The sequence below is a fragment of the Neolamprologus multifasciatus genome, chromosome 16 (assembly GCF_963576455.1).
Source record: "Neolamprologus multifasciatus chromosome 16, fNeoMul1.2, whole genome shotgun sequence".
Classification (NCBI taxonomy): domain Eukaryota; kingdom Metazoa; phylum Chordata; class Actinopteri; order Cichliformes; family Cichlidae; genus Neolamprologus; species Neolamprologus multifasciatus.
The window spans coordinates 28858874-28883263 of record NC_140454.1 but is presented as its reverse complement, the minus strand read 5'-3'; the positions used below and the strand labels follow the sequence as shown (position 1 = coordinate 28883263).

Here is a 24390-nt window from a genome sequence, read left to right as displayed (position 1 = left end):
ATGAAACGAGGCTGGGTCTTCCAACATGACAATGATCCAAAACACACCGCCCGGGCAACAAAGGAGTGGCTCTGTAAGAAGCATTTAAAGTCCTGGAGTGGCCTAGCCAGTCTCCAGACCTCAACCCCATAGAAAATCTGTGGCGGGAGTTGAAAGTCCGTGTTGCTCGGCGACAGCCCCAAAACATCACTGCTCTTGAGAAGATCTGCATGGAGGAATGGGCCAAAATACCAGCTACTGTGTGTGCAAACCTGGTAAAGACCTATAGTAAACGTTTGACCTCTGTTATTGCCAACAAAGGTTATGTTACAAAGTACTGAGTTGTATTTTTGTTATTGACCAAATACTTATTTTCCACCCTGATTTACGAATAAATTCTTTACAAATCCTACCATGTGAATTCATGGATTTTTTTTTCACATTCTGTCTCTCACAGTTGAAGTGTACCTCTGGTGCAAATTACTGACCTCTGTCATCATTTTAAGTGGGGGAACTTGCACAATCGGTGGCTGACTAAATACTTTTTTGCCCCACTGTAGTTAGTTCTTAGTAACCAAGAATGGTCCTTGATTTCATGCATACTATAAGTAGAATCTGAAAAAAGCCACTTGTCCTATTTATCAAATTCTTATTCGTGAAGATTTGCTATACATATTGATCATCAAATATATAATCGTCAAAGCAAGACAGGGCAATTCTTTCAATGTGGTTCAAATCTAAGAGCTAAATGAAAAGGAACTCCTAAGTCTCTCACAAGCTGCATGCTTTTTTTTTTTTAATTCTCTCTCTCTTCTTCAGTCAGTTACTGGCAGATCATTTTGCAGTCTTTTGCTGAATTTGACTTTTTGTCTCTGTGGGAGGCTACATCAAGAATAGACTAACAAATCTGAATAAAATGGAAACAGCCTATAATTTCTAGGCAAGACGTTTCTTATAAATAACAGCGACAGCCCACTTGGGTTTACACGGATGTACATTCTGTGCTAGTTTTTTATTAAGTTTGTTCAGTGCAGACCTACCTCAGTGTCATACTGAACTGTACCCCAACCTTCAGTATTAGAGGCCGCTGTGAATAATTTTGCATGACAGGCTGTTTCTCAACAACCAGAGCTCTGCAATGTAAGATAACAAAAGAACATGTCAGTATTAAGAATGTTTACATGTCCATCTCTATATATACAGTAAATAAGAGTTCTGGTGCGATGTCTCACTTTGTGACAAGTTTCTTAAACAAGGACAGTACAAATTTCGCATGGAGGTTGAATTGGTTCCAGTCTTGCTGTTTCAGCAGCTGATTATTTATTCCTAGCAGTATCTTAGCGACAGTCGTAAATCTGAAAACAGATGTATTAGGTGTAAAAAGCTGTTGCAGCAATAAAGGTTCTCTTATGCAAAGTTTTTTTTTTTTTGTCAAAATGAAAAAAAATAAATAATAAATTTTTAACCGTTTCTCCAGGCGCTTCAGGTGCCGAGTCAAACTGGTGCGAGGTTGAATTCCAATGCAGGCCAATTGCTGCAAGCGCTTCCACTTTGGCAGCTCCACAGCAGTAAGACGCTTCACAATCTGGTCTGCCTGGGCTAAAATATTTAACTGAGGACTGACAATCTGTAAGACAATAAATGGATATAAATAATTAATAACATGTTATTAACACACAATGGGTTCTTTACATGTGTTGCAGATAACCCATTTTCACTGAGTGGGCTGGCATAGTAGTCTTGGATCAATTTCATATTATCAGTCCTTGTCCATATATTCCTTGTTCCAGTAGCCCACTTCTTATCAGTATGTCCTGGTTCCTTAACACCTAACCTCGACCAGTATTGGGGCCTAGTCTGGGTAAAGTTAGTCTAGCTTCTTATTGGTTACTACCTTGAAGTTTAACCAATCAGTACAAGCACTGACCCGTTTTTGGGGTCCAAGAAGCACATTATATTATGCTAGCATTCCATTTTGAAATATGCAACATCCATCTTCTTCCGCTTATGCGGGGGCCGGGTCGCAAGGGCAGCAGCCCAGAGAAGCCCAGACCTCCCTCTCCCCAGCCACCTCTGCCAGCTTGTCTGGGTGAACACCAAGGTGTTCCCAGGCCAGGTCAGAGATATAATCTCTCCAGTGTGTCCTGGATCTACCCTGGGTCCTCCTTGTCAGATGCACGAACCACCTCCACTGGCTCCTTTCGATGTGATGGAATCACCCTGTCTCTAAAGGAGAGTCCAGCCACCCTTAAGAGCAGGGCTCTAGACTAACTTTTTGCCACGGTTGCACTGGTGTGCCTTTTTTTCTTAGGCGCACCCACATTTTTAACCCCATCGCTTAACACCACAGTTTTATGTGTGCACTTTTTTGGAGGTAAAATTGCTCTCTATACAGACAATATCGATTTGTAAATGATTAACTAACAAGAAAGATACAATACTGAAAAAGTGCTTGGCTTAAAGTGCTTTTGGCACTCTTTGGTAACATTGTAGATGATGTTAAACTTAATCATCTCGGCCTCCTCTGACGACCTGTTTGCTGCTGCCCGCCGCTGAAAGGCAGTGGGGAGAGGGGACACTTGGGCAGTACATTTATCATATCACATAATGTGTTTTCTGGATACACTGTGCTTTTTCAACATTCAAAGATTGATGGCTCCGTATCAGAGCACTGGCTATGAATTTCAGACAGATCAGGTAACTTAACAAAGAAGTTATCAATAGTTCTTTTCATCTTTTCTTATTACCCACAGCTACATCCACTTCTGTCAGGCTTAGGCTACTCACTAGGGCTGGGTATCATCACTGATTTCTATAATCCATTTGATTTCGATTCACAAGGTCCTGATTTGATTCTATTCCACTTTACCTCAGACAGTCAGAAATATTACAATTCTGATAATTTATCAGTACCGATACATGTGAGACTTTATCAAAGGTGTAAGCATTACAGCAGATGCCTTTGTTTCAAAGTAACTGAGGATAAAACACAGAAAAACATGAAGGAGATTTTCCCGGCCTGGATTTTTATAGCAGATAACCTTAAAAATGATCTGCAATATGGCATAATTTTAAAAAGTTTAAATTTCTTCAGTATTGAACAGCAGAAATTAGGCTTTCTTGTCCGAGGTCATTTAAGTGGGGAAAAAAAAAAAGACAGCAGCCAATAAACAAACAATGGTAGACTGGTGGGTAATAAGCGAATGAATAATGCAGAAAACAGAGATTTGAGACGGGAAACTGTTCTTGAAGTACTGAGAGAGAGAGAGAGAGAGAGAGAGACAGACAGAGAGACAGAAGTCTACGTGTAGAAGAAAACTAATACTGCTCATGAATGAGACTAAAGGCAGGAAGGTGTCCTTTAAAACTAAACATGTTAGTAGGACCTCCCTATTTATATCAAAGTTTATGATATAGCATGTGTATTTCAGTAATAGCCAATTTATTTCAGTGTACTGGTGAACAGTCACACAGCTCACGTGGGTGTTATCTGTGATACTCCTTAACTATAATTTATCCAAGTTAACTTTAGTTAACCATTCAGACATTTCTTTTGCAATGAAAAACGGTAGGTTTCCGCAGTTCCAGCTGTTTAAATTACAGCTGCTTATGCAGTAACCATGGTAACCATGGACTCTAAGCGACTGGATCGACGCAGGTCAGACAACAATTTTACATACATGGATCTTAAAACAGGACACAGCCACTATACGTGCTGGTCTCATATGAAATGTGTACGTAGACTGAGTCTATGTTTGATGTTTGTTTTCCATCTAATCTTCACTCTCAAACATTTAAACAGCAGCGAGTCTGCAGCTGAGAGAATACAAACTCAAACTGTCGGAACAGGTTTGATCGTTTCTTGCCTGTATTAATTTGGTGATTTATTAAATGTACAAATGTTATTCTAATTTGCTGCTGAGTCTCTTACGCTGATGAAAATGCAGATCATGAACACCTGTTCAACAAATCACTTTCATTCCACTTTCTGTGACAAACTGACGGTTCATCTCTGTTACAGTGTTGCGTTAGACTGATTTTCACATTTCTGAAATAGTTGGCAATAATAAGGATGATTTTCTGTAAAATCATATTGAGAAGACCCCTGACATATTCGTAGATGACCGTTAGATTAGTTTGATACTGCCGACACTTTATGTGACCCAGCTGGAAAAATGTTAACTCAGAGAGCTGAAGATATCGTGGATATGCTGACCTCGCTCCGTGGTGTACAGGGCCGTTTACCCTCATGATTAATATTCACAATAAAAATATTAGCCGAACATCATGAAGTCTGTGTGTGTTTCATAGTGTCGAACAACCTTTGTATATATATCTCTCGGCTGGCCTGGGAACGCCTTGGTGTTCCCCCGGATGAGCTGGAGGAGGTGGCTGGGGAGAGGGAGGTCTGGGCCTCTTTGCTTAGGCTGCTGCCCCCGCGACCCGGCCCCGGATAAAGCGGATGAAGATGGATGGATGGATGGAACAACCTTTGTACAGTTAAAGCCAGCAGTTACTACATGACGGAAACACCAACGTTATCTCTTTTATGCGTTTATACACACAAAATTAAATCAAAATCAGGCAAAATTTGAATCAGCCCTAAAGCCATTAATTAGCAATTTAGAGAATATTATGAAGAGCTTTATATATTGAAATCCTGGGGTAATATTTCTGATTGGTTAGGGAAGCTAGATCTCCCGAAAATGAATGACGCTGCACGAGAGGCTTTAAACTCAGATATTACTATTGAAGAAGTTTCGGAAGCTATTAAGTCATTTCCCAATGGAAAGTCTGCCGGCCCAGATGGGTTTGCCACTGAATTGTATTAAAAATACTCTGAAAAGGTGGGCCAGCTTTTATAGAGAATGTTTAAGCATTCTTTCCATACCCAAACATTTCTTCGTACGCTATATGAAGCTAATATTTCTCTGTTATTGAAAGAAGGAAAGGATGAAACTATTGCCTTGTTGAATTTGGATATGAAAATTTTCACTATCTATTTTTAAACTTAGCTATCTTTTTGAATAAGTAATTTTTCAAATTGATCAACTCAGTAGTATTACCATTTGTTTGTGGCTTTAAAACTCATGGGATATCAAAAGTTCATTTATGTAAGTCTAAACTTGAGGGTGATTTGGTCTGCCACGTTTTCAGTTTTATTATCGGGAAGCAAATGCTAGGACTCTTTGTACCCTTCATGCCAGTAAGCAAAAGGTCATGTCTGCGGACCCAATAACTGCATTGTTTGGATCTTCCTCTTCCCTTTTACACCTCAGCCCTGCTGCACAAACTACAGTTTTGTTTGGAATGGTAACTGCTAAGAAAATTATCTTAACTCTCTAGAAGTCTGACATTGCGCTCAAATTCAAAATGTTGCCAACAGAAATGACTGCTCTACTGCACATGGAGAGGGGGTTAGGTATACATTAGAGGACAAACTTATTAAATTCTTTGATGTGTGGCCACCTTCTTTAGATCATTTACTAAAACTTCTCTTTGATCGATCGCAAATAACTCAGTCTACCACCCAAGTGTTTTCCCTCCGTTTATTGCCAGTATCAATGTAGTATTTCTGTTGTTGCAGTGTAGTCTTTTGCCTTATTTGTGTGTTTTTGCCCTTGCTGTTGTGTTGTCTGTTTGTATTTTCCTTTATATTAAAAATCCAAATAAACATTAAAAAAAGAAAAGAAAAAAAGAACCACATCATCAAAAAGCGGTGATAAGATCCTGAGACCACCGAAGTGAAAGCCCTCCGCCACTTGGCTACACCTAGAAATTCTGTCCATAAAAATTATGAACAGAATTGGTGACAAAGGGCAGCCCTGGCGGAGCCCATCACCCACCAGGAACAAGTCCGACTTATTGCCGGCTATGCGGACCAAGCTCTTGCAACGGTCGTATAAGGACTGAATGGCCTGTAGCAATGGGCCAGACACACCATACTCCCGGAGCACCCCCAACAGGACCCCCCGAGGGACATGGTCTTCTCCAAGTCAACTGGTTGGGCAAACTCCCATGCACGGACGGTGCTATAGACTCTCCTCTATAGCACCCTGGCATAGACCTTCCCAGGGAGGCTGAGGAGTGTGATTCCCCTGTAGTTGGAACACACCCTTTCTTAAAGATGGGAACCACTAGGGATGGGTATCGTTTAGGTTTTATCCGATACCAGTACCAAACCGGTACTTTTGAAATGGTGCCGGTGCTTAAACGGTGCTCAAACCGGTGCTTAAAGAATGGAGAACACAAAATTGGTCCAAAAACCTCTCATGTTCAGCTGTTTTTTTGTAAAAAGATAACAATGTTAGCCTTTTCTGCAGCTATAGGGAATTCATGGCATCACTCTTGGCTGGAAGCAGTGCTTAATCAATGGAAAAAACAAATGGAAAACACAAACTTTGTCCAAAAACCTCTCATGTTTAGCTGTTTTCCACTTTTTCTTTGGTCATTTTAGCCTTTTTGGCCAGGGTGAAGGGAGTATCTGCCATCAAACAAGAAGACAGCCGCATGTAACTACGACGGTGTTTGCTAGTTCACCTTACATGCATTAAGTTAATAATGTGGTTAACCTACTCAACGTAAATTATACACGAACAACATTAAGCTACTCACGCAGAGAAGAACGGCTGCTGCTGCTGCCATCATCATCCTCATCATTTCTGCTACACTGGCAGGGCTAGGGGCCAGGACTGTCCTCTTTGGGTTTTTGGGGGATGTTGCTAACTCCGGGTCAGATAACAGGCACCACACCCGCAGTAGATGTGCTCGGTGTGAGGTCTCGCAGCAAGCTAGAAAATACGGCGCATTTCTCGGCTTTTAAAAAAAACGCTATGCGTCGCCAGGTGTTTCATCAGATTCGAGAAGTTACCTCCTTTGCACAGTATCACCTTAAAGCACTTGTTGCAGGCTGCTGAGTTTGCATCTTTTGCTGTGAAGTACAGCCAGACTTTGACCGCTTCGCTTTGGGCATTTTTAATCTGTAGCTCTGCTCTAAAAGAAGGTACGTACCTGGGCCCGCCTACTATGCTCACAAAGGTAAAATGATTGGCTGGAATCTAAAGTGTATGAAATCTCAGGAAAAAAAAAAAAAAGCACCGAAATGTGCGCTGCTTTTCGGTCTGGTTACTACCATTTATGTCAGAACCGGATACTGGTACCCATCCCTAGGAACCACAACCCCGCACTGCCAATCCAGGTGTACTGCCCCTGATCTCCATGCAACATTGCAGAGGTGTGTCAACCAAGACAGCTCTACAACATCCAGAGCCTTCAGGGACTCATCCACCTCAGGGGCTCTGCCACCCAGGAGTTATTTAACTGGCTCAGTGACCTCGCCCCCGGAGATTGGTTGGTCATCCCCTTCATCCCCAGACTCTGCTTCCTCCACGGAAGACGTGCCAGTGGGATTGAGGAGGTCCTCGAAGTATTCCATCCACCGCCCGACAGTTTTCTCAGTCAAAGTCAGCAGCGCTCCACCCACACTATATGCAGTGCAGTTAGAACACCACTTTCCCCTCCTGAGTCGCCTGACGGTTTGCCAGAATCTCTTCAAAATCTCTCCATTAATTTTTTAAAAATTCAATTTTAGGTCAAAGACTATTGAGTGTCAGAACCACTATCCAGGATGAAACAAAGAATAATGAGTACATCAGATAGTTGGCCATAACTGATCACCTTGTGATGGCATCAGCCACACAGGGGTAAATTAGTCCATTTTTCACTTTATTAGTTTGCTTTGCAGTTTTCTTCATTAATATAATTCATTAATCATTTGGTTAAACCTAACACTGATATTATGAGGCGCGCACATAATAACATCGTGTGGTTTCTAAAATGTTTTGTTATATTAATTATGTTTCTCTTTCTTTGAGTTACCTGGGTTTGGGCGGTGGCTGTTTCCTGTCTGGGCAAAAGGCGTGGCTGAGGACTCTGTGAACAAAATGCCTGCTCAGCAGGACCAACCATGGGCTTACCAGGAGCAGGGGTGTTTTAGGTTTAGTTAGGTTATTCTGTGCTTAGTTAATATTAGTGTGTTTTTGTTTTCCCCCCTATTGTGTTCAAATGGTTTGGCCAAATCATTATAAAAGCTACCCTCATATGTCTTTGTAATTAGGTCAGTTTGTGAGTTAAGTTGTGTCTCACTTTGTTTTGTTTAAGTTTTTGGAAATTACTTTTTGTAGAGTTATATTTAGTTGACCTCTTTTATGGGTCTGCTAAGTATGTTTTTGAATTTTGTTAATTTTGAACTTTTTGAGGGTTAAAATAAAGAAAACCCTTTTTGGAGATATTTTTTGCCTGTGTCCTCTTTGCTTTGGCTGCTTGGTCCCTCACACACCTGTTCAATATTAATTAAAATTAATCCCTAAAGAATACAATATATTTATGAATGATAAATGGCTTGTATTTGTATAGCGCTTTACTTAATCCGTAAGGTCCACAAAGTGCTTTACACTGCATTCAGTCATCCACCCATTCACACACTATTAGTTTAGGCTGTCCAAAAAAAAACAACCCCCAAAAAAAACCAGCAACATAGATTATATATTTATATTACCATCATTATGTTCTGGCACTTCTCTTCCAGAGGAGCACACAAGTGGGGCAGTTGAGCATCTGCCTTCGCTGGAAAAGACAAACAATGCGCATCTGTCACACTGAAGAACAAACAATACCTACAATAGTTTTCTAAATGCATTTCCTCAACCTCTCCTTCAGGGAACACAGGCTTTTCTAAGTCACCTGAAAGGCATAATTTCTCTGGTGTTTCCTGTGTCTACCTCGAATCTGCTCTAGTTGGATAAGACAAAACATCTCACCTAGGAGACATACTAAACCAAAGTTGCCAGATGGTTTTCTAAACTGACAGAAGTCAGTTTCCATGGCCTCACTTAACTTTGTTAGAGTTCACTTTTGACTCTGAAATGAAAGACTAACAGTCACGTCACTGAAATCAAGGCTTCACAACATGTGTTGCCATACCTTCTTCTTGCAAGACCATGTTATTAAGATGATACACTTCCACGGCCCAAGACACGAGCACCTGCATTAGAATTAAAGATCCAGAATTTAGAAACAGTGTTTTTTTTTTTTTACATCACATTAAGCAAAATAATCTGAGTAAACTTACTCTAATCTCAACTTTATGTGCACCTGGCTTATTCTGTTCCGTGCCTGGATTGCTGCAACTGTGGCAAAAAAAGAAGTCAAAAGCTCTGAGTTTAATGTAAATTTTCTCTGTACAACTGAATGTTATAATATCTTGGTCCATTCAGACTCATTTCTCATGAGAATTGTTGACAATTAAGTTACCTGCAAGTAATAGATATAATTTTCCTTATATTTTTCTCTACTTTAGAGTAAGAATATGCCTTTATTTTATGTCTGCACAGAATGCAGCAAATCAGTGAGCATGAAGTAACTAAATGCAGAAAATATTTTTCTGTTGAAAATATTGAATATTCACTTAATGTAAAGCGCACTGCAACACTCTCCTTTTGTCTCTGTTGGAATAGTTCATCCAACAGTCTGTTTCTCATCTATACGACAGTAGTCATTCGAGTAAGACGATATTTAATTAATTACAGTTAGGATTTCAGTGTTAGGTCCTTAAAAGAAATGCACCCTTTAAAGGTCCTAAGGCCACAAAACGGCCATGCCCCAAAAAGTGCTATTAAAATATTATATATTCATATTTTTTTCCACTTTAAATGGGTCAGTCTTTTCAAACTACTTCTCCCTGAAATATTCATATAAAGTTTTAATTATATTTTCGTTGTTTTAACCCTTTAAATCCCAGTTTCGTCACATGAGTGCACTGGTTTTTTAGCTGAAAAAAACAAACAAAAAACTTAAATATTTTCTATAAAATACATTTGAAGTCATATTTGATTGTTATTATAATTAGGCATTTAGATGGTCCAAAGATTACCACTGACATTCATTTTGATACATTACTATTTTTGGCAGAAGCACACTAAATGTCATATAGTGCCACATCAGGTTTATCATTTTTTGCTTATACTAAATGCTTATTACCTTGTTTTGTTCTAAAATGAAATAAAAAATTGTCTAACAATACAAGTTCACTTTGAACCAGAAAAACATTTATTTTACAAGGATGAACATGAAAATTTATGTTGCTGGGAATCGGGAAAGTGGTTTCCGGCAGCCGCCGTCAGTGGCTCCAGCGCCCGCTGCCAGTAGCTGCAGCGGTGGGATAGTGTTTGGGTCCCGGTGTCAGTGTCCCCAGCACAACACGTCCGATACAACGTGAAAACAAATATATAATTTTCTGATGTAGCCTTCACACTCAATATAATCGGGAAAGTTGTGTGTCCGCCGGCCGCTGTCAGCGGCTCCAGCGCCCGCTGCCAGTAGCTCCAGTGGTGGGATAGTGTTTGGGTCCCGGTGTCAGTGTTCCCAGCACAACGCGTCTGATATCACGTGAAAACAAATATATAATTTTCTGTTGTAACCTTCACACTGAATGTAACAACACTAATTTTTCACTCTTTTTGTTATTCATGACACAAAGATACTACTTCGCGCATAATCACAACCCCGTGGAAACTTGTTCCATCTAATTTGGCACGGCAGGTCACATAGCATGATAGCACGTGTGAACAATAAGATTCAAGAATATTTATTTTTTTGTCACATGCATAGTTATACAAGTACAACACGCACTGAAATGTATCAAAAAAGTTCCAAACGCCAGTGCATTTCAGCCAGCGCTTCTGCACTTTGCGCCTCGATTAGCGACTTGTCCGTGGGGAACAACAATAGACGGGCAGGCGGGCAGGCTGGGTTGGGTTTAAAAGTGTCCAAGATTACATGTGCAACCTTATCATCAACGTTTAGAAGTGATCTGCTGTCGTTGACTATAAAACTAGAGGATTTGGGGATGTAAACAGAGCAAAAAATAAGTAAACAACTTAAAAGGCGCGTAGACCGGAAGGAAGTCGTCATGACGTCAACGTGCCTACTTAAGATTTAAAAATATCATTATTTGTTGTAACCCTCAAACTCAATGGTAATGTAACGATACTTATTTTTCACTTTTTCAAACGAAAACATCAGCACTTTTCGTACTCCCGGCAGTGGGAGCGAGGTGTTTACTGTGCGCACTTTGGCACGACACCGAGTCAGACCTGTACACTGCTTGCCAAGCCTCGCCATTGTCCGTCAGTTTGTCGAAATCCTCCTGTTCCTATTGATCTCCTCTTCACTCACAATTTGCAGATATTTGGTGTCGCTACATGATCCATGACAGTGTGAGATGAGATCAGCTCCATTTTCTGCTCAATGCGTGTCTGATTACAAATGTGCTTTCTTAGCGTTCCATCAATGACTACTTCCGGGACATAGGTCATTCAACTGCAGCTGTGTTTAAAGAATGAGTTTGAAGGGAAAAATAAAATCTAATTTGCTTTCCTTGCTTTTATATTTAATTTGCTTGTATTGCAGTATGGTCATCTGAGAGAAAATACTTTTGAATACTTTTTAATACATTTGAAAAACAAAGTGTGTTTGTGTCTTTTTTTTTTTGTAGGCATAAACACCTTTATATATTTTTAAAAATATAAAAGTTCATTGATAGTGACACACAACACCACTCTTTTTTTTTCACCTTTTAAAGCAGAATGACACGCTCAAAATCTGAATTTTTAGCTTGTTCAATTCAATGCTGAAATATGAAAAAATGGCGTCACCTGGTGGACAAATGAAAAAATTACAATTTTAAGGCCCAGGCTCCAAAGTGTCACCACTTAGAGGACTGCATTAACTTTAGTTAAAATAATCGTGCAATGAAAAACAGCATTTATAATGGTTTTCAATGGGGCACAAATCGACCACTAGGACCATTAGAGGATGTGTTTTTGTAGCTTAGCCACTGAAGCTAATTTAAGGAAGTCAGACTGAAATTTTAAAATAAAATTACAAAAAACTTTTTTTGGGAAAATTTGGCTATATTGCATCCAACAATGGCGGCAGCTACTTAGTTGTAATATTACTTTTTCTGGGTCACAAAATACACTTTTAAGATATTTTGAGGTGTGAATGTGGTTGTGTAAACGTCAGATACCTGCTCGGTTTACAAGACATCACATATTTGCAAAAGTGCTCCGACGTTTTCGGAGATCTGACACCCACTAGCTCGAAGCTAACGGGAGGTCGAGACCTACTGCAGCCGGGAGGAACACCGCTTTCCCGGCACATCGTGCCTCGACCTCCCAGTCGGCTTCAAGCTGGCGGCCTCCGAAGAATGGGGCTAAAACTTTTGCGAGATCCCGAGTTTGTTTTGCAAGATCTCGCAAAAGTCCGTCTTAATTTTTTTTTTCTCCCATGTCCCCAGTGGGGCTCTGTAAAAAATAACAATTATGTATTATAATAATTCTAATAGTAATATAAACGATTTAATAACATTATTTCATAAATTCGCATTTCTTGAAGCTGCACCATATGACTTTTGAAACAACTGTCAGTTTTACATGGACACCTGTGTTAACTTTTGGGTTTGGTACTAGAGGAAATAAATATTTTAATGATAAGTTATTTTCTATCAGTTCTACACTGATTGCACTACCTGACATGGAAAGTATACCAGTCCATTGGTTGAATTAAGCTATTCAAATCCATATTTCAGAGTGCTACAGAACTCAATCAGCCATAAAGACTCCACTCTGGAAGGTGACATACCTTTATTATCCTTCTACTTCATAATAAAAGTCTCAGTTCAATTTACTCCATAACTATTCACCATTTTCTAACTGGCATTCAACCTGTATACATATTGACAATCTTCAGCATCATACCTTTGTCGAGCTTCAAATTCATGAGCCCGTCTGACACACTCTTCACCTCCACCACACTATTAACATACGCTTCAAGATTACTCCCAAACCATTTCTCTTCCTATCCAAATAGACCTATATAGCACAGCTTGAAACCACCTGCAAAGAACCTGTTCTCCTGCACACACACAACATAACTACCTTCCTTCTCTCCATCAGTCAGCTCTGTCCCTTTACCAGTTATAGTTCCTACATATAAAGTCTCTACTGTCACCCCCAAACTCTTGCTAATGGATAAGTGGATAAAATGGATAAGTCTACCTATCCACAGCACCTGACTTTACAAAGATAAAACTATAATATTTAAATAAATTATTTTATTTTAATGTGTCTATTGTGAAAATTTAGCAGATAGACCTTGTTTGCTGTTAAATAACGATAACACTGTGTTTAATGCAAGTTTTTACCCACACACACATACCTGTTTTCTGCTTCCTTGCTCACTTTCTCTGACGATTTCCTTTTCCTTTTACCGACTCTTAGCGGTCCCGCAGTCCCACTGTTTCAATAGAAAACAGTACAGTTTAAACACTACACTACACTGAGGGGAGTAGTTTAGTTTCAGGGCACTGCACGAATGTGTGATGCCTTCAATGCAGTTATACTTAAACATGATAAGAGTGTTAAGAGTAACCAGCACAACCTGCTGTTGCCTTCCTCCACTGTTATTTTCTCCATCTGGGTCCCAGATGGTCTCTTCTTTTCAGGGTTTCTTGATGATGCCGCAGTCCCGTTTCTGGATAAGTGTTGAATGACAATGAAATAGAACTCAGAACTATAACATTTGTCTTTGTCAAAGAAAAAATAAAAAATAATAATAATACAGGTAAAAGCAAAAATTTTCACTGGATACTCGGTTCTATGGTTGTGAGGAGTACCAGGCCCTTCTCCGGTGAAGGCAGCTTGGATCCTTCATTTAGATCCATCCGTAATTTCAGGTTATAAGTTCACTGTGATTTTGAACCTGACACTACAGCTATCCTCTAAATCATAGGTGTCAAACTCTGGCCCAGCGTAATTATATTTAGCCCGCGAAGTCATACCAAATTACTATTAGAGCTGGCCCGCCGGTATTATACAGTACATGTACCGCTAATGCTACAAATCCCAGAATGCTCTGTTGGTGTTTTGGCGTGTCAATCACTACAGGACCCATTACCACCCTCTCCTCTGTTGATCGTAGTCATAGTGACCATATGCTAATACTGGCACCGTGCTACCCCTTCCAAAATGGCAAAAACAAAGGCAGAAAACAGGAGCTTTCTGGACAGGTGGGAGACAGAATAGCTGTTTACCTATGTAAAAGATAGACCTGTTTGTCTTGTATGTGGAGCTAATGTGGCTATAACCAAGGAGTACAACATTAAATGACACTGAAACAAAACACCAAGACAAGTACAAGGACCTGGACCCAGACATTGAGGAACTAGCATCCAAGATGAGATTCCAGGTATCTGGCTTAGACACATCAGAATAGATCAGTGTGTAGCAAACTGAACTATAATTAACGTTTTCTTTGTGCACTTTTTCTTGCTACTCCCAGACATCGGCTCAAATGGTTTCACGTTCATTGATATTTTTATTAGTTAACTGGTTTACTATTCCATTGATGTGTTTTTTTAATTGGAATTTTGATTTTCCATGTGTGCAATATTAAGTTATGTATAAGTTGTATATCATTTAGTATTACGCTTTGCTTGTTCCATATTCTGTGTTTGAGCAAAACTTGTTTGGGTCCATAAGAAAAGGTTCATTTTTATATCTGCAGGAAGATTTTTTTCAATAAATATCAATGTCAGCCCACAACTTTGTTCCAGTTTTGAATTTTGGCCAACTGTGTATTTGAGTTTGACACCCCTGCTCTAAATTGTCTGGGATGTCATTTTACTGAACGATACTTAACTTAAATGGAATAGTTTCACCCTGAATTGGTTTGGAAAAAACAAAAAAAGATAAGAAAATACACATATTTTGGGATAAAATACAGCTAAAGATCTAATATATAACCTCCAAGTTTTTACCCACACACACATACCTGTTTTCTGCTTCCTTGCTCACTTTCTCTGACGATTTCCTTTTCCTTTTACCGACTCTTAGCGGTCCCGCAGTCCCACTGTTTCAATAGAAAACAGTACAGTTTAAACACTACACTACACTGAGGGGAGTAGTTTAGTTTCAGGGCACTGCACGAATGTGTGATGCCTTCAATGCAGTTATACTTAAACATGATAAGAGTGTTAAGAGTAACCAGCACAACCTGCTGTTGCCTTCCTCCACTGTTATTTTCTCCATCTGGGTCCCAGATGGTCTCTTCTTTTCAGGGTTTCTTGATGATGCCGCAGTCCCGTTTCTGGATAAGTGTTGAATGACAATGAAATAGAACTCAGAACTATAACATTTGTCTTTGTCAAAGAAAAAATAAAAAATAATAATAATACAGGTAAAAGCAAATATTTTCACTGGATACTCGGTTCTATGGTTGTGAGGAGTACCAGGCCCTTCTCCGGTGAAGGCAGCTTGGATCCTTCATTTAGATCCATCCGTAATTTCAGGTTATAAGATCACTGTGATTTTGAACATGACACTACAGCTATCCTCTAAATTATCTGGGATGTCATTTTACTGATTAATACTTCAGTTAGAAAGAAAGAAAGAAAGAAAGAAAGAAAGAAAGAAAGAAAGATTAGTTTGCTTTCTAAAAATTTCAATCACCAGAAAAGCGCATAAACATAGGCTGCAAATCGCCAAAACTCTCCTCCGATATTTAGGAACTATGTTGATGTTCTGACAGGTTACAACATCTATTAAGAAACGCTTCTCTGAATTTTACTACTGTGGCGGGGTGTGGCCTGCGGTGCCGTGCAGAGGAGGCGGACGCACCTGCACGGCATCCGCAATCACGCCCCGCCGATATAAATATCTTACTGGGTCCTGTGGTGGTGGTTGTGGTGATAATGTTGAGCGGGCAGCGGGAGAGCTGCAGCTCTGTGAACAGCAACCGTGAGAGTCAATAAAGTATGCTGCAAAGCATGAATTTGCACCCGGGTCTGCCGTGGTTGTTTACAGTGGTGCCGAAACCCAGGACGGGAGGCACGGCAGATTCAGGAGTGGGCCAGCAGAGGGAGGAGCTGGCGAGAATGGTGGCCGAGCTGGCGGCCACGCAGCAGGAGCAGGCGGCGGTGTGGCGCCGCAGGCGGGAAGAGCTGCAGAAGCAGACTGAACAGCACCGGCAGAGGATGGAGTATCTGGCGGCGCTGATCCGGTCCTGCCCGACACCACCGCCGCCCCCACCGGCGCTCCCCCATGACGCTGGAGTGGAGGAGATCCAGTCTGTGCAGGCGCCCGTGCCGGCCCCCAGGTTGCGACCAGCTGGCACGCAGCCTGCCACAGCGCTTGTTCCCACACCTCGCGTAGGAGCCGCTGGGGCTCGGCAGGGCCCGGTGCCCGTTCCTGTGCCCCGGAAGAAGGCGGCGGAGCCGGCAGCGGCGGCGCCCGAGGAGCCGCTCCAGCCAGTAGAGGCAGCGTGGGGAGCCGCTCCCACAGGGAGGGGCGGAGAAGCCGCGGGATAAGTCGGAGGGGGCCTGTGCTAGGGGAGTCCGCGCCACCGAAGCCCGAGGTCGGCGGGGTGGGTGAGCAAAGCAGCCTCACCTCCACCAGAGGCCGGTGCCTGCCGGACAACTGCCCAGCCGCCTGCGAGCCGGGGCGCATGACCGTGCCGACCGCGCCGCGTCCACCTGCCACGCAGCCGACCTCCGGACCAGCTTCGCCGACGCTGCTGGGTTCGCGGGCGGCCACCTGAACTCACAACTCCCCGTCGCTTGGCCAGGGTCCGGGGGCGCCGACGGTCCGGGCTGATCCCCTCTCCCGCGCGCGGTGGGGGGAGTAGGTTCGGCCGGATGGTTCCCCGGCCTCAGTCGGGCGATGGGGGTATGTGGCGGGGTGTGGCCTGCGGTGCATCCGCAATCACGCCCCGCCGATATAAATATTGTACTGGGTCCTGTGGTGGTGGTTGTGGTGATAATGTTGAGCGGGCAGCGGGAGAGCTGCAGCTCTGTGAACATTGTGAACAGCAACCGTGAGAGTCAAAGTATGCTGCAAAGCATGAATTTGCACCCGGGTCTGCCGTGGTTGTTTACAACTACCTTAGTAAAGTAACATCTCCAAAATGTCAGGAGTAGTTAGTCATTACAACAAGTTTTTGTGAACTAAAAATCAAGAATGTGGGATACTGTTTGCCCGTGATTTAGAGAGCCCAGCGCGTGCTCCCGACACAGGGAAAACAAATTATGCTGAGGAGACCTACCTCGGCACTTGTGCAGGTTAAGCCAAAGGGAAGATATGCTTCACCATATATTCTAGTCTTTTGCTTGGAATGAAGTTTGTTTGGAAACATATTCAGCGATGCTTCATCTCCTGCTTTGCGTTTGTGTAGGCGCCCGTGCTAGCAGTGTCCAAGCGCTGTTCCCCCCCCCCCCTTTTCATACCACGCCCCCCCCCCCCCTGCAATGGCTCTGCGCCCCCCTTAGGGGAGGGGCCCCACACTTTGGGAAGGTCTGCCGTATATCAAAGCCTCAGCAAGGTCTTTCTCAGTAGATTTTTAAGTTGGAATGTCAAAGGCCTTAACCCAGTGAAGCGCTCTAAAGTATTTTCACATCTGAAGCGTCTAAACCTTAAACCCAGGTATATTTTTACAAGAAACACACCTGCAGGATACACATCATTGCAAGTTTGAGTATTCATGGGTTGGGGAGAGTTTTCATTCAGCCTTTTCAATTCAATTTTATTTTATTTATATAGCGCCAAATCGCAACAACAGTCGCCTCAAGGCGCTTTACCTCGAAAGCCAGAGGAGTAGCTATTTAATTAGTAAGAAGGTTCATTTTACAGTTTCCAAAACAATAAAGGATAAAAATGGTAGATTTCTTATAATCGCTGATTTCTGCTAAGTGGAAACTGATATTCAACAGGAACAAAATGTAACAAAATATCAACTTTAAATATGAACTATAGTAAATATGTACAATACAGTTTTGGGGCCTAGGTCACTCAGTTTTTTAAATATCCAGGCCTTGTGGGGGCGTTGCCACTTCTCCACACCGTCACTCTGCTCCGTGAGTCATCAATTCCTACTTGTGATTGGACCGTCGCAACTTGTGCTTCCTAATGATGCACCGTAACGTTTTGTGAACCTCGTTTTCTCGTCACCGTTTGAAATGTCTCTCTTGCCCAAATAGTTGAGGAGTTACGCTAGTAGCGCACCTAAACGGAATTGGCTTCTTTTCCAGAGCAGTAGCTTGCAAACTATTTGTGCTACCGTAAAACGCCAAATATCCCTGTAAAGTGCAGCTTCTCTTCTTTCAGTAACAGGGTGAATTTTTTTCTCTTGCTCAAATGGTCGATAAGTTACGGTAGTTCGAAGCGCACATGGTCAAACCTAGGCGGAGTCGAGTTTTCCTTCTCCGTTGAGACAGCAGTAGCTTGTGAACGCTTTGTGCTACCGTAATACACCAAATATCCCTGTAAAGCACAGCCTCTTTTCTTTTCAAAACCGTTCGCATTTTTGCTCTAGCGTAAACGATGACGGAGTTACCAGTCGTTTAAAGAGCGCTTGGTCAATAAAGGTTGAAAAAACAAAAACGTGCATCTCTTCGTTAGCGAAGAAGACTCCTTTCCAAATTCACCCAGGTTATCAGGTGTGACTAGAAGGATTATCTTTATTAAAACATTTAATGGCAGCATAAAAATGTTGGCATACCACAAGTCTGGCCCGGTACCTCGCAATACAGTCAAACAAAGTGTGGTTTTATCTTAAGTATTGTTAGGACTGTGTCCATCGTTGTCCGTTTTCGCTAACAGACATAGTTTGCAACAGTAACTTGGACTATACGAATGAAATTATTTTTACAACGCTGCAGTCTGGTGGGAACACCGGAGTTCACCAGGAAAGGGAGAGGCGCGGACCCCCCCCCCCCCCCCCCAAAAAAAAACAAACAAACAAACAAACAAAAAACTAAATACATAATTAAAACCCACAGACAGTGGCTGCAATTGGCTTTTCATTGTTTTCAACTCTTTGTATGTTATAACTTTGTTCTGTCCGATGCGATGAGTTACCATCTGTGCGTCATTGCATCGGACAGATTTTTGTCGGTGCCCTTTACCTGCCGTCGACTTTAAATGTCTAACGGTTCTAAAGACAATAATGCTTGGTCACGATGATACTTGCAAAACAGATACACACAGATTACAAATTACAAACCTTCATAAAAAACACAAACTTCCTCCTTCACTTCTCGAAAACGGGAAGATTAAATGTATTTAATGTAAAGTAACATCTTCTCTTGAAGAAATCCCTTAAAGGTGCATAATGTTACATAAGTGGTAAATTAGGTAGTTCTGAAATAAATCAAATGTCGTAGCAAAAAAACCTCACCAACTCACCCAGTCCTCACTGTAGGTGGAAGTAACGCGTCGAATTGGTAGCGCCTAGGAATGAGCCACGCCCCCAAAGGAAAAGGAAAAAACAAGTAGGGCTGATTTACCGTGAATCACATGGACCTAATGGATAGAAGGCCGGGACGTTCTCTGCAGGTGAATGAATTTACCCTGACTAAAGAAATCAAGAGAAATGCACCGGGCTGTTCGGTCACTAACTACGGTTACTGTACTTTTATTATTAGTATTATACTGTAAAAGCAACAGGCTGGACTCTTAAATATGTGCAAACAGCCCCATGTTTTCTGCCTCTTGCCATATCTGTAAGGACAGTAACACCAATTTAAAAAAAACAAAAACAAACAGCTTGCGCTTCAGTAACCCCTCATTAATCATATCAATAATTTTTTCCACCCATTAATTTTTTTTTTAGCAGTGACTCCATATACAGGGGCGGCCATTTATATGGATACACCGTAATAACATGGGAATGGTTGGTGATATTAAAGTCCTGTTTGTGGCACATTAGTAGGGGAGACCGGGGATAGTTGTAACATTTTTGACATTTCTGTCTGTAAATTTGAGCTCTTTTAAGGTAGTGGATTCAAAATGTAATGCAAAGTATTTACATGTCTCTGCTATTAAATAGTGCAGCTATTTTCTCTGCAGCACAATTACCCATTGCATGGTATGGTCTCAAACACAAAGAGTGAAATGTTACAATTAACCCCATAGTTTGGGTTAGTTGTAACATATCCTGGGGTGAAATGTAACACAATGAAATAAGGGTACTAACAAAACATTAACATGTAATCTTTGTTTATTCAACACATGAATGCACTTAGAGCCATTTATGTAGCTATGTGTGTGTGACAGAATGCAGAAATCTAGCTTTTGAACATATGTCAACCCCCCAAAAAAGACAAATTATGGAATTTTCTGCAACTGAATATTTCATTAATTTTGGTTGGTCTTCCTTGAGTTTGGCCTCATTGGCTCAGTGGGCATTATAACCTACAACTCTTGCACCAATTTTGAACATAACAATGAAGCTGAAAAATGTAGTTGTTCACCAGCATCGCAATTCCATTACTTTTTATCATGGCTTACCTTGGTGTGGTTTGCAAAGTGCTTCAGAAAGATGAGGAATGTTTCTTGCACCCATCCTGATTTATTTCCACTACCAATACTTCCTACTGGTCCATCTCTGACACAGTGGTCTGCATAATGTATGTGTGGGAACACAAACAGTGGAGGAGTTGTGTTGCCAATGGCATTAACCGCATATACAAGTGAACCAGACCAGTGAACCTCTCTCTGCTGATGTCGTTGCCCCAACTTGTTTAATATAAGTTAAAGTAATAGTGTGGTAAGTTGTAACATCTGCATTATTGTTACAACTGACCCAGACTGTTGCTGTTACAACTGACCCAGACTCCTATAGCCATGAACTAGCTAACATTACAGCCAACGGCTAAAACATTAGCACTAAAGACCTACATAGAATATATCCCCATAGGCATACAAATAACATAATTTAAGTTTGATGAGTTTAACTGCAAAGCAGATAATGCTATTAGAAAATGAAATAAAGTAGAAAAACTTACTTTTTGGCATACAAATGACTTTTTTTCATGTTAAATTGTCTGTGTTTGACAAAATGTGCTGATTTTTCACATGTGATAGCAGAACTGAATTGGGCATGTACAGGATGAGTCACATCATTTGAAACTTAGCCCTGATTGGAGAAATTGGAAGTGTTACAACTGACCCACGTTACAACTATCCCCGGTCTCCCCTATATGTGAGCGGGCAAACTCCTCAAGATGAGGAGCCAAATGTATTGAGCCAAATTTAGTAATGCCAACATGCTGAAAGAACAATATTTCTCTCTTATATATAATACATAATGGATTGCATTTATATAGCGCTTTTCTGCACCCAAAGCGCTTTACAATTCCACTATTCATTCACTCTCACATTCACACACTGGTGGAGGCAAGCTACAGTTGTAGCCATAGCTGCCCTAGGGCAGACTGACAGAAGCGAGGCTGCCAGTCGCTTCACCCAGTTTGTTTTTTTCCTTTACCTTACCAAGAGGGGCCATTGGCCCCTCTTGGTAAGGTAAAGTGTCTTACCCAAGGACACAACGACCAGGACAGAGAGGGATGATTTTGAATAATCGCGTATTTAGTGTTTGGGTTCTGCAAGGAAGGAAAACCCCTGGAAACTGCAGATTGCTTATCAAAGTCAGAGTGATATTTTATTAAGGATGCTTTATGAATTTTGATTTGATTTGAATTTGATTCTAAATAAACATCTAGTATTTTAAAAGCTAGATCTGTTTAAAAATTCATTATTTTTGGAATATTGGACCAGACCGGTTAAACAAAGGTGGTGGCAGTGGTATCCATTTAAAAGACAAAGTAAAGAACCAAAGAAGACTAGTTTTATTACAACATGTTTTTCATAATTTTCAATAGTTTGCGTAGTTTTAAAATCTGCATTTTAAAGAAAAAAAGGAATTAAGAACTGTAACATTCTTAATTCTATTATTTTACAGGTAAAATTGTTAAATATATCTAAATAAAGCATTTGACTGTAGTACAGAGATTCTGAATTGTAGAAAGAGGGCAGACTTTTTGACAGACCGAAGAACACATTCTGAAAGAACATGTCTCTTCAATTTTGTTAACAAAGAGGAATCCTCCTCAAGCTGGGCATACACTGTGTGATTTTTTTCAGTCATGTTATTCAGCTTCTGCTCAAACTGCACAATTGACTCGCAGGGGTTAGAAGTTCGTAGATCACGATGCAGGGTCTCACACTATACGGCCCGATGCGACCTGAGTGCTCACACTGTGCCTCCATAAAATGAAGGTTTTAACAGACACACACACACCACACACACACAACACACACACCATCACCTTTGCTAAATTGCTAATGAAAAACATTGATCAGGCAGCTATAATGCAATAGCAATGTAAATCCAACTATTTTCACAGTCATGATGATTTTGTGAGGCCACATTGAAAAGGCTCGGATGAGCTTTCCAAAGTTCTACAAGTTGTGCCTCCATCGCTTGTGTCCAGATCACACGCTGCACTGCCGTGCTGCTCCGTCTTTTTACTTTTTACTTCTGTGTTTGCGCGTGCACAGTGTGAGAGGCTGCGGCAACACCCTCACGATGGCCGACAGGATTTCAAACAGGTTTGATTTTCTTACGACCAACCGATTGATGATCGGGAGCTGGTCGTGAGGTGTTAATCGCTTCTCGTTACCCCATGTATACTGCACGATGCACAACACACAATGAAGGCGAAACTGGGCCAATCACCAAAACGGTTGCATGACTGAAAAATCAGCTCAAAATGGGCCAAAACTTGCAGAGTGTAAGCCCAGCATCAGTCACCCAGTTTGTTTGTTTTTCTTTAAATAAAACACTTGATGGCAGGACAGACTAGTTATACAAAGAAGGTATACTTTGGCACACTACACAGCAGTATTAATAAGTGTTGGTTTTTTTTTTACTTTTTAGTATTATTAACATTCGTTATTCGTTCTCCATTTTTAGAAAAGAGAGATTACCACAATCCAGCTTCATCACGCCATCACTACGACTTTTACATTGCATCCATTTTGATTACTGCATTTTGAAATTATGTATTACTGAACATTTAAAAAAAAAAAAAAAAGGCCCAACATTCAACAGTCTATAAACACATTAACGTAAGTTTTTTGCATCTTCATACACATACCTTTTGTCATGTTCCTCTTCCATTCCCTCGATCTGGCTGTCCGACATTCCCCTCTGTTCAGTGCTTCTTGCCATTTCAGTGTCCCCACTCCAGGATGACTGTTGAAACAATGAGAGAGTTCAGACTCATGAAAAGCACAGGAAAAGGTGACCCGCATACGTATGGAAAAGGGAAAATAAGGGCAAGTTAGTATTTTACTTGTAATTTATGTTACACAATTGTCCATCATATTCTTTGTTGTCCAACTGTGTGTCTCAGGTGAAATAACATTATTTTGCTATCGACAGGTATTTTTTCATATTTCTTAACTATTGCAATGCATTGTGGGAGCAAAAACCCCAAAAGGAGGGAAAGTAATAGTGAGGGCAGCCATTCCATTATACTGACAGGCTTCATTTGGATTTTGGACTCTGGAGAAACTGCTTTCACATTTCTGTGATCAATATTACAACTTTTTTTATATATTATTGGGAAAACAAAACAAAAAAAAGAAAAAAAAGTAAATACCGCACACTTATTGAATGCTTTCTTCGCCCCTCTTAACCTCCATAAGATTACTGAAGACCAGAACCTCAAATTGGACTCTCCCATATCAAAGCAGGAGGTATTGATAGTATTAAAGGGCTGAAGTTTGCCAAAGTAGTGGGACCAGACGGATTATGTGCCAATTTTTATAAAGAATTCAGAGAAATGTTAGCCACCCCGCTATGAAACATGTATAATGACTCCTTCAAAAAGAAAAAAGGTCTCTTATCCACTTCTTTAAGGGGAGCCAATATATCCCCTATACTTAAAAAGGGTAAGCTACCCGAAGACTGTGCCTCTTATAGGCCAGTCTCTTTAACAAATGTGGATTTAAAACTCCTCTCCAAGATCCAAGCAAAATGTCTAGAACACTTGTTCCCCTTGTTAATTAACGAGGGCCAGACGTGTTTCATTAGAGTTCACAACTCATATAATAACATCATTAGGTTGCTGAATATGATTAACTTCTTCCATCAGGAAATTTAAAGGTGATCGTGCTTTTGCTGTAGTTGGTCCAAAGTTGTGGAATGATCTACCTTTGCATGTTAGGCAGGCTTCTTCTTTTTCTGAATTTAAAAGTTTTCTTAAAACATATTTATTTGCTGAAGCCTTTGGCATTGATTAGAGGGGTTGACTCTATTTGTTTTAACATGTTTCAATTTATTTTAGTTTTTTATTTTATCTTATCTTATCTCATTTTAATTTTTATTTACTTATGCTATTAGCATGTACAGCACTTTGTGAACTCTGGTTTTATGTTAAAGTGCTTTATAAATAAAGGTGGTATGGTATGGTATCAAAAGTCTCTGTTTGGTGTGGCGATTTCCCTTGAT

The 24390-nt window shown here is 40.9% G+C and overlaps 1 protein-coding gene across 2 annotated transcripts in view; it reads right to left on the bottom strand.

Moving 5' to 3' along the window:
- The window catches only part of LOC146501013 (signal transducer and activator of transcription 1-like), a 51771-nt gene that overhangs the window by 21940 nt on the left and 5441 nt on the right, over nucleotides 1-24390 (bottom strand). The window contains exons 2-13 of one of the 2 annotated variants that reach the window (XM_085135431.1): nucleotides 23033-23130; nucleotides 15094-15186; nucleotides 14872-14949; nucleotides 13480-13572; nucleotides 13258-13335; nucleotides 9110-9167; nucleotides 8962-9022; nucleotides 8537-8604; nucleotides 4302-4469; nucleotides 1446-1606; nucleotides 1212-1334; nucleotides 1020-1112 (exon numbers count right to left, since the gene is read on the bottom strand). In XM_085135431.1, coding sequence (XP_084991557.1) covers nucleotides 1020-1112; nucleotides 1212-1334; nucleotides 1446-1606; nucleotides 4302-4469; nucleotides 8537-8604; nucleotides 8962-9022; nucleotides 9110-9167; nucleotides 13258-13335; nucleotides 13480-13572; nucleotides 14872-14949; nucleotides 15094-15186; nucleotides 23033-23130 — 1172 coding nt within the window. The remainder of the gene's footprint in view (nucleotides 1-1019; nucleotides 1113-1211; nucleotides 1335-1445; nucleotides 1607-4301; nucleotides 4470-8536; nucleotides 8605-8961; nucleotides 9023-9109; nucleotides 9168-13257; nucleotides 13336-13479; nucleotides 13573-14871; nucleotides 14950-15093; nucleotides 15187-23032; nucleotides 23131-24390) is intronic. The other variant, XM_085135432.1, reaches the window with a different exon arrangement.